The 10,747-nt window shown below is 41.9% G+C and overlaps 1 protein-coding gene across 1 annotated transcript in view; it reads left to right on the top strand.

The window, feature by feature from the left end:
• The window catches only part of Eif2b3 (eukaryotic translation initiation factor 2B subunit gamma), a 62,790-nt gene that overhangs the window by 11,859 nt on the left and 40,184 nt on the right, over positions 1-10,747 (top strand). Inside the window, exon 4 of the mRNA XM_005370030.3 lies at positions 9,928-10,087. Within this exon, the coding sequence (XP_005370087.1) occupies positions 9,928-10,087 (160 nt within the window). The remainder of the gene's footprint in view (positions 1-9,927; positions 10,088-10,747) is intronic.

The following is a 10,747-nucleotide window of genomic DNA, read 5'->3' on the forward strand; positions in this document are numbered from 1 at the left end:
ATGTAGCACTGGCTGGCCTAGAACTTGCAGTGTAGATCAGGCTGGCCGAAAACTCACAAGAGCTCTGCCTACTTCTGCCTCCCAAATGCTGGGATTAAAGGTATGTGCCATCATACTTGGCCATAGTTTTTAAGACTTAAAAAATATACTTTATTTTTATCTGTTTTGAGACAGTTTCATGCAGCTGAAGATGATCTTAAGCTCTGGATTCTCTTGTCTCCACTTCCCAAGTGCTGTGATTACAGGCTTGTACCAACAATCCTAGTTTAATATATTTTCATATCACATTAATTGTTGCCCGTTTAGGTAACATAGTCTGCTTTTCAAGTAATAATATATCCATTTTTGGATATGTTTATAGCCTCACTTTGTAGTCCAGCCTGGACTGGAATTTTCTATGGTCTAGGCTTGCGTTAAATTCATAGTGATTTTCCTGTCTCAGCCTCCCGAATTCAGGGATTGAAGGTATGCACCTGGCTTAAAATAAAATCATTGGCCAGGCAGAAGTGTATCTTTGAGTTAGGGGTCCAGTCTGGTCTACAGAGAGTTCTAGGATATCTTAGGGCTATTACACAGAGAAACCCTACCTCAATAAACAACAGTAAGAACAATAACCAAAAGACATAAACAAGCACAATTCGTGTGTGTGTGTGTGTGTGTGTGTGTGTGTGTGTGTGTGTCCATGTGAAAGTCAAAGGAGAGCTCTCTGTTGGGGTCCTCGGTGAGGCCTTAGTGAGGCAGAACTCTCACTTCCGCGGCTGCGCTGATAGGCTGGGAGCACCGCTCAAGTGCGCAAGTGCGGGGATTTCTGGCTTGTGTCACTACATCTGTCGGGCTTTTTACGTGGGCTCCAACCACCAAACCCAGGTCTGGCTTCTGAGGGTAGCGTGTTCACCCCGGTGTCTCCGTAGCGCTGTTCTGCTTTGTTTTGGGATAGATGGTCTTCTTATATTCAGGCTTTCTTCCAAGCCGACATCCTACGGCATCAGCCTCCTGAGGGCTGGAGCCTGTATCACTGTACCCGATTGCCTCACTTTCAAAGTCGCTTATATTCTATGTTTATTATTAACTGCCCTCTATCTTTCCAAAAAGAGCACCGTTTCCTATGTGATAATCCTCTCGGGAACCGTCCCTCCCTCCTCTTCCAGCTGCACCGTGGGCCTGCGCAGAACTGCCCTGGGCTGGGCTTTGCATCTTTCTGAGAATCTCCTCCTCTTTCCTGTGTTACCTGCCCTCGTGCCTAGGTTTCATTCCCACCGTTCTTGGTTTATTCCCTTATTTCTGGGGAACCCAGGTCTTATTGGCTTTTAAAAAAAAATACGTGAAAGATAAATGTTCTGAGAAGTTTCATGCTCTTGAGTGATGAGTTAGATTTTATAGTATTCTGAGTTAGTTATATTTTTTACACTAAGCACCAATAGTAAAAGAAAGATTTCCTTGACATCTTCGCCCCTTCCCCAGTCTTCCCTTTCTCTGAGGCCTCCTTTATGCTGGGGCTTCTTCAAACTCGGCCTCACAACAACTTCTGATCAAACCTGTGACTCTTCTGATCCCTAAAAACCCCAGTGAAGACAGCAAAGGGTTCAGCTTATTTTCCAGAATTTTTATTTATTTATTTTTTTAAAGATTTATTTATTTATTATATGTACAACATTCCTTCCGTGTGTGCCTGCAGGCCAGAAGAGGGCACCAGATCTCATTATAGATGGCTGTGAGCCACCATGTGGTTGCTGGGAATTGAACTCAGGACCTCTGGAAGAGCAGCCAGTGCTCTTAACCTCTGAGCCATCTCTCCAGCCCCTCCAGAATTTTTAGATGATCCAATCCACTAGTTTTCCAACACCAGAATCCCCCACACTGAGGAGAATGTTTCCTTTACCCCACCCCATGTGCCTCCGTCTCCGGTTTACAGATAGGCAAAGTATGTTTCGGAAATTAGAGCTTCGCCTGGAGTGTGGGGAGGAAGAGTGTGCGTTGGGTGCCAGAGTTTCCGTTGATGCCTTGAGTGACCAAAACATTGAAAATACTATGTCTCTGGGTACAGCCAGGTGCGCATGACTAGTGGTTTGACTTAGAGTACAGTGGTGGAGTGGCTTGGAAGCCAGAAGTCAGGCGTGTACCAGGCGCCCTCTAGAGGAGTGTTGGGAAATGCTGCCTACATGGGCTTGCTGAGTTAGGAAAGCTTCGTGAGCTAACGAATTAGGAAGCTTTACTTCTAATTGCAGAAAGAGTGGGAGTTTGTAATGGTGGAGATGTGAGGAGTGAGAATAGGATAGAATAACTCCGTTTTAACAGTTGAGGAGTTACTATAAAGATTAAATACCAAGGGCTATTTTAAACCCATGTTATGGAAAGACTTCCCTCAGAATAACCTTAAACATCTGAAACTTAAACTTTTATACATGTTTTTATTTGTTGGAAATTTACCAGGAGAATACATATCAGTAAAATAACAATACATTTCCCCCAAGATGATAACCTAATTACAGTTTGATTTCTTTTTCTCTTGTTTTTTGTTTGTTTGTTTGGTTGGTTGGTTGATTGATTGGTTGGTTGGTTTTAGTTTTGGGGTTTTGGGGGGTTTTTTGCTTGTTTGTTTTTGTTTTTTTGGCATAGGGTTTCTCTGTGTAGCCCTGATTGTCCTGGAACTCACAATGTAGACCAGGCAGCCCTTGAACTCAGAGTGCTGGGATTTACTGTGTGTGCCACCACTGCCCAGCTCTCTTCCTTTAAAGACAGGGTCTTCTGTGAGTTCGAGGCCAGCTTGGTCTACAAGAGCTAGTTTCGGGACAGGCACCAAAGCTACAGAGAAACCCTGTCTCGAAAAAAATAAAAATAAATAAATAAATAAAATAAAGACAGGGTCTTGCTATCTAGCCCTGGCTGACCTGGGACTCAATGTGGAGACCAAGAGCTGGCTTCAAATTTGTGGTGATTCTCCTGTCTCTTGACTCCCACATGCTGGGATTTCAGGCATGCACCACCACACCTGGCAAGGTTTAATTTAAAAACAAAAATTAAAAAAAGAAAAAGAACTATTTCAGGGAGAAAGATCCGGCAGGTGGGAAATGGGGCGGGGTGGGGATTGGAAACAACAAAGGCCTGCATTCTGATAACAGCTAATTGTTCGTGTGTGTGTGTGTGTGTGTGTGTGTGTGTGTGTGTGTGTGTATGTGTGAAGACCACAGAGCCCTGTACTGTAGTAATACCTAATTATTCACACGTCCCTGCCTGAGCACTTCTGAGGATACTACTTAAGTTTCAGGTCAGTATGTCTGAGAAAGTAATTTATTACCTTAGAAATGTAATACCTGTTCTTAGAGACTGCCCTGAAGTAGAATTAATTTATTAGCCAATTATGGTCACAAGGATATAAAGTTTATTTTCCACAGGACTAACCAGAGCAGTTGTTCTGAAGATATATCTGGATTTCTAATCCACACAGCCACTTTAAAGATAGACAGCATGAGTTTGCTTTACTATGGAAGAACTTGATCTTCTCTCTTGAGAGATCTTAAATAACCTACTCCAAGAACATTCCTGCCTGAGTCTGATCCAAAATTAGACCCTGTCCTTGAGAGGGCTTTGCTTTTGCTTTTGAGTTTTGACTTTTTAAGACAGGATCTTATCATTGCCCGAGCTAGCCTCTGACTCTCCACTTAGCCTTCTGAGTAGTTCCATGCCTGATACTATCCCTGAGTTATACACTTGTACCCATTGCTTCTGCTTCCCAAAGTGTAGATTTCATTTTAAAATTAGCAGTCTAACTGGGCAGTAGTGACTCATGCCTTTAATCCCAGCACTCAGGAGGCAGAGGCAAGTGGATCTCTGTGAGTTCGAGACCAGTCTGGTCTACAAGAGCTAGTTCCAGGACAGGCTCCAAAACTACACAGAGAAACCCTGTCTTGGGGGGGGGGGACCCACTAATTAATTAATGAAAATTAGCAGTCTCAAGGTGCACATGCCTTTAATCCCAGGCAGGTGGATCTCTGTGAGTTTGAGGCCAGCCTGGTCTACAAAGTGAGTCAGGATAGGCAGGGTTGTTACACAGAGAAACCCTGTCTCATGGGGGAAAAAACAATTAGCAGTCTCCTAGTAGTATCTAGTAGTGCTCATGTAGGATCCTTGTCTGCATGTGTGCAGCTCTTGTTTCTTCATATCTTTCTCTTGAGTGAAGGGAAGTCTGGTCTTTCATTCCAGTTTGCTCTGTGGCCGAGGGTGTCCTTGAATTCCTGATCCTTCCGCCCCTATCTCCCAAGTGATGGAATTACAGGTGTATGCCACCAGACCCACTAGGACTGAGTATTATAGGAGGACCATCCTATGTCTAAGGGCACAGGGACAAGAAGCCTGCCAAAGTAGGCTACTGTGCTCAGCACACAAAAACTAAGTGACTCCTTGGACCGTAAGCCGGATCTGCATTTGAGCTTTGGCCTTTCTGAGATCATTGGTCATTAGTGCTGTTCTTGCCATTTAGAAACCAAATTTGGTTATTCCTTAGGCAAGTGTTCTAAGAGCAGGCTAGTGAGGTATATTTAAGACGCCTAAGTAGACCGGATCTATAATAGAGTAGCCTGTGTTTTAATCGTGTACCTTATGTTACAGGTCTCATTGCTTCTCTGAATTTTAAAGTGGCACAGTTGGTGATTCTCTATTTAACCTACACAGAAATTTTTCTGTAGCCAAAGGCAAACCTCGTTTACCCTCTACCTCAGTTTCACAACTCACAAGGCAGGGATAATGATACCAGCACACTAGTTGTTAGAGGCCTAGTTATTTAAATCCTTTGATGTAAAAGAAGGACTATTGTTATATGTTTTATGAAACAGCAAACATGCTACAACAAAGAATAAAGTATGATGAAATCCCCTGGAAACAGCTTATTAGAAAAATTGAATAAACATTCTATTTTTAGATGTGTAAAAAACTAAACTAAGTTATTCTCAGTTGAGCGTTTGATGTCCTTATCAAGTTACAAATCTCTGTCAGTCTTTCCTGGAACCTTTCATTTTTCCCAGGGTTTTGTTTTTGTCAGATCTCTATCTGTCTGTTTGGAAAAGGTAAGTATAATTTGGTCAAGGGAGGATCTGAGAACTTGGTCCTGGCTTGCCTACAGACATTTTATAAGTGGCAGCTTTCTTCTGATGAATGCTTTGGTGGGCTGCAGTTTACCCCTGAGGATCGCTTCTTTGCTACCGCTCTTCGTGAAAATTCCAGGTGTTACCGCGGAGACAACACTGGGGTTTTCTTTTTTCTTTTTTAGTTTTTTAAGACAGGGTTTCTCTGTAGCTTTGGAGCCTGTCCTAGACTGACTCTGTAGACCAGAGCTAGCCTCGAACTCACAGAGATCTGCCTGTCTCTGCCTCCTGAGTGCTGGGCTTAAAGGTGAACACCATCACTGTCCAGCATCAGACTGGGATTTTCAAAACCTTTTGATTATTATTGTTGGGTTGTTTTGTTTTGGTTTGGTTTTTACTTCTCACTTTGCGAATGTGCAGTGGAACGTTTCCCTTGCTTCAGTAATCTCATAGATCCATAGCTTTAAGTGTTTCCATCCCGTTGTCTCTCATTGCTACTGGGTGGAAATCTGATCTGTGGGGTGGAGCTGCTATAGCCTGTATTTCATTTGATAAGCCAGAAAACTTTAAAGCTTTGCTTTTAAGCATGATTTCCCTATAGACAATCCTTTCGTGAACAAAGGGCTGTAGGGTAGTAGGGACTGATATAGCTAAGGAACTGGACAGAAGGGGTAGACTGTCATCACAGATGTCACCGGTGGGAACAGGTATCCTGTTTGACTTAGACATCTGGAAGCTCCTGTGAAGATGGCCTATCTTACTCTGAATCATGAGATGATCCCTGGACCCACATGATAGGAGAAAAACAGTTCCCACAAGTTATCCTCTCGTCCCATATGCACAACATGAAAATACCCCACTTCACAATAAAATAAATAGAATTTTAAAAAAATTAGTCATCTCTGAAAAATGAAGTATGCACATACATGTTATTAATATACAAATTTGAATAAACATAAAAATTTAATAAGTAATATAAATTCATCTTTTTATGCTTAAAGATTACCAATTTATGGTATCTTTGAGCAAAGAATTAATTATGAGAAAATTGGGTCTAGAGAGATGGCTCAGTGGTCAAGAGCACATACTGCCCTTCCAGGGGACCTGGATTTAAATCCCAGCATCCACATGGCAGCTCTCAACCATCTGTAACTCCAGTTCCAGGGAGTCTGATGCTCTCTTCTGCTCTCCATAGGTACCAGGCACACATGTGGTACATACACTTACATACATGCAAGCAATCTGTCATACACATAAAACAATTTTTTAAATAAATAAGTATGGGAAAATTAGAAGTTAACTGAGATGTATAGAGTCTGAGACTGTGCTTTTTAGTCTAGTTGTATGATGTGATTATTTGTTTGGTTTTGGTTTTTCATTGTTGTTTTTGTTTTTCAAGACAGAGTTTCTCTGTAGCTTTGGAGCCTGTCCTGGAACTTGCTTTGTAGACCAGGCTGGCCTTGAACTCACAGAGAGCCGCCTGTCTCTGCCTCCTGAGTCTGGGATTAAAGGTGTGCACCACCGCTGCCCAGCGGTGTTTTTATATGTGTGTTCATTAAGGTAGTTTTTATTTTAAAGATGTTTGAAGACTAGGAAGATTTTGGGACCTGGACTAAGGCAGTGCAGTAGAAATAAGGAGGAAAATCAAGGAATTTTAGAAGTGGAGTCTGGGTGGGAGAGAGCGAGTTTCAGTCCTGTATGCCAGCAAGGTGTCTGACTTCAGGCCTGGATAGTCGTGACAGTATGACTGGGCTAAGAGACACATGAGCAATATAGCTCTGAGCCTAAGGATTATCCTTTTTTTTTTTTTTTTTTTTTTTTGAGACAGGGTCTTATCATGTAGCCCTTAGTGGCCTCAAAACCACAGAGATCGGCCTGCCTATGCCTCCTGGGTGCTGGGATAGAAGGCTTTGCTACCACACCCAGCAGTCATTCCTCCCTGCACCTACCGGCCCAGTCTCAGTGAAAATGAACTAGCAGCAGCTGGCCTTTTGCTGTTGGAGACTACAGACTGGGAATTTTTTCTAAACCGTTTTCAACCAAAACTAAACCAGTGAGGTCTCTGTTACAGTTAATTGTGGAGCTTGGAAAAGCCTACAACTTCTTTTGGAGATTAGATTTGACTTGGATCACATAGGAAAATGTAAATTGACTGTTTCTAGTCACACCAAGTAGCAATTCCTTAGTTTCAGATGGATGGGGATAGAGTATGGATTGGGATCATAGTCACTGTTTGGAAAGTAGGTGGGTAAAAGCTTGGTCTTTTACCAAGCCCTGACATTTTTTTCAAGGGGGCTATGCTTTTCTTTTTCCTCGGTATAGGAAATTGTTTGCCAGAGTGCATTATTTATCACAGTCGCTGCCAGGAAACGAAGCTATCCGGTAGTTCTCCTTTCCCCCTCCTCCATCACCTCCACACAGACGAGCATCCGGTTTTCTGTTTAACTTTTGGGTTTTTTTCCTAGTTTTACTCAGTGGTTTTGGCTTGATTGAAAATGTTCTTGTAATGAGGTATTTCTGGGCTTTGCTGTGCAGTGTAATTGAGTTTTCTGAGCTTGATTTGTTTGCTTTAGTCAACACTAACTGGCAGCAGTTTGTAGTTTGAATTCCTGAGTGTTTTGAATTCTTCCTAAATACTACAGTGGTATTTTCTCTTGGAGACCATGTATGTTGGTATACTGACCAGGCTGGCCTCAAACTCACAGAGCTCCACCTGCCTCTGCCTCCCAAGCGCTGGGATCAAAGGCGTGCGCACCACTGCCCAGCTGAGTTTTACTCTTTTTATTAACTTCTGGTTTTACTTACAGGGGTATGGGTAAGGGGTTACTTACAGGAGCAGAAATGATTCAAAGATAGCTATGTCACCTAGGCGCACCCCAGCATGGGTGACAGCCACAAAAGCTGGGAAGCCTGGAGGCAGTTTAACAGGTTGGAAGGTGTCTTTCCAAGTGACCAGTGTAAACAGCTTCCAGGCAGCTGGTCTGGTTTCAAAGTTCTCTTTGCAGCTTTTTTTCTGGAGTCTTCCTTGTAGTGCAGCTTCCCTTGTCTAAGAGGGACTCTCAGCTTTTATTGTTTACTCTGGCCTGGAGGGCCCTAGTGCATCTGTTCTGTTTGGTTGGGGGAGCACGTGACACACAGAAGAAGCCGAGGACAATGACAGCTGTTACACAACAATCAGTAGGGGAAAAGTTGTCTAAAAGCAAAGAGAAGTAAGCCTACAGGCCTGCTCACAATTATACAAGACTTGCTTGTTTGGCGTTCACAGTGATGACAGATTTAAACACTTTTGCAGATACTGAATAAGGTCAGCGTTTATTTACCAAGACAGTTTCATCACCACTTCAAGGATAGCTGCATCAGAGCCGTTTTCTTTAGTTTTTTTATGATTAATTTGATTAATCATAAAATAGTCAACGTATAAAAACAATCATCTTATTAAGGCAACCTAGAAAAAAAGAGATTTTCACTCCAGCTGTCTTCATTATAATGAAGTGGAGCGACTTCTGTGCTCTCGTACTAAAACCATGTGCCAAAAAGTAGGATTCTGCAGACTTTTTTTCCTCCTTGGCTTATATGTATAGATGTCTGATTTCTTTTGTTGGGGGGTTAGAGTTCCTGATCCACCTGCTTTCTTTTTCTTTCTTTTTGTGTGTGTGTGTTTGGAAGCATGGTTTCTCTGTGTATTACTGGCTGTCCGGAACTCACTCTGTAAACCAGGCTGGCCTTGAACTCTGAGATCCACCCACATTAAAGGTATTTTTCACCACTGCCCAACTGAATGTACAACTTTGCACATGCTCAGTACTTGCTTCATCAGTTATTTAAATGCCTAGTGTATACTGATTGCAGGAATGGACCTCACTTTTCTTATCCATAAAAATAGAAGCCAATGCCATTAATAGTAACAATACTGCTTATATGATGTTGTTACAAGATTAAATGGGTTCTTAGTATATGCTTCAAATTCTCTTGTACTTGTTCACTACCTAGAATGTGAATTAGCAAAGAATGAGGTATTATTTCATAACATGTTAGCAGAATATCTTTGTTTTTTAATCTAGATTTATTTTTACTTTATGTATCAGAGTGGTTTGTCGTGTGTGTGTATGTGTGTGTGTGTGTGTGAGAGAGAGAGAGAGAGAGAGACAGAGACAGAGACAGAGACAGAGACAGAGACAGAGACAGAGAGAGAGACAGAGAGGGGAATGAATGCCTGGTGTCCATGGAGGTCAGAAGAGGTAGGTAGCAGATCCTCTCTAATATAGCCATGTGGTACTGGTGATCAAACTCGCAGGTCCTCTACAAATGTAGTAAGTTCTCTTAACTATTGAGCCATCTCTCCTGCTGATTTTTTATAAAGATATTTTTCCACTGGGCGGTGGTGATGCATGGCTTTAATCCTAGCACTCTGGAGGTTGAGGCAGGTTGATCTCTGAGTTCAAGACCAGCCTGGTTTACAGAGTGAGTTCCAGGACAGCCAAGGCTACATGAAGAAACACTGTCTTGAAAAACTAACTAAATAAATATTAAAAAGCTATTTTATTTCCAGCCATAGAAATAGACAGTGTAATAGTTTTCATAGTTTAAGACTGACCCTAAAAATCTGGTGCCAGAACAGAAGTGACTTAGGGCTGCCCGGTAAGGTTCACAAGGGGGCAGCAGAGAGTTCAGATTCTGCCCTAGCACAATTCCATTAGGATAACCCCATTTATTTTACCATTTTTTTCCTGTTCAAACGAGATTTGAACATACTGTGTGGTTTGTATATTTCTAAGTTGTAATGTGCTTGTCTTTATTCATGTGAGCCATTATTTTTTGTGATGTTTACTTTCCGGTCTTCATTTGACAGACAGATGTGTTGGTCCTGAGCTGCGATCTGATCACAGATGTTGCTTTACATGAGGTTGTGGACCTGTTCAGAGCTTATGATGCAACACTTGCCATGTTAATGAGAAGAGGACAAGATAGCATAGAACCAGTTCCAGGTCAGAAGGGGAAAAAAAAAACAGGTAAGGTAGATTAGAGTTGATTTTATAATTATTATTTTTATTCATCCTTTCATATAAGAAACATTTATTTGGAATTTGCTATGCACTGTAGATACTGTGCTAAGGGTTCATGTCAAAATCAAGACAGTCTCTGATGCTTAAAGTTTAAACCTATTATTTAAATTTTTATATATACTTTTATATATGGAAAGGAGAATTCAAACTGTTTGCATTCTATTTAAGTCTCGAATAATTGAATACATGGTACCTGTTTCTCTGTCTATGAGGAACTGGCCCTAGGACACATGGATGAAAGCACATGCGCATAGCCACACTCTACCAAAGCTCTCTGTACTCATCCCTGTGTATAAAATGGTATAGTATTTATATATAACCTGTGTATATTTTTAGTATACTTTCTCGTGTGTGTGTGTGTTTTGCCTGCAAGTATGTATGCAGGAATCAGATCCCCTTTACCAGGAGTTACAGACAGATGTGAGCTATCTTGTGGGTGCTGGGAACTGAACCTGGGTGCTCTCTAAGAGCAGCCAGTGCTCTTTACCACTGAGCCATCTCTCCAGTCCTTGAGTATCTTTTTTTTTTTTTTCAAGACAGGGTTTCGCTATAGTTTTAGAGCCTGTCCTAGAACTAGCTCTTGTAGACCAGGCTGGCCTCGAACTC

This window comes from Microtus ochrogaster, unplaced genomic scaffold (genome assembly GCF_000317375.1).
Source record: "Microtus ochrogaster isolate Prairie Vole_2 unplaced genomic scaffold, MicOch1.0 UNK69, whole genome shotgun sequence".
NCBI lineage: Eukaryota > Metazoa > Chordata > Mammalia > Rodentia > Cricetidae > Microtus > Microtus ochrogaster.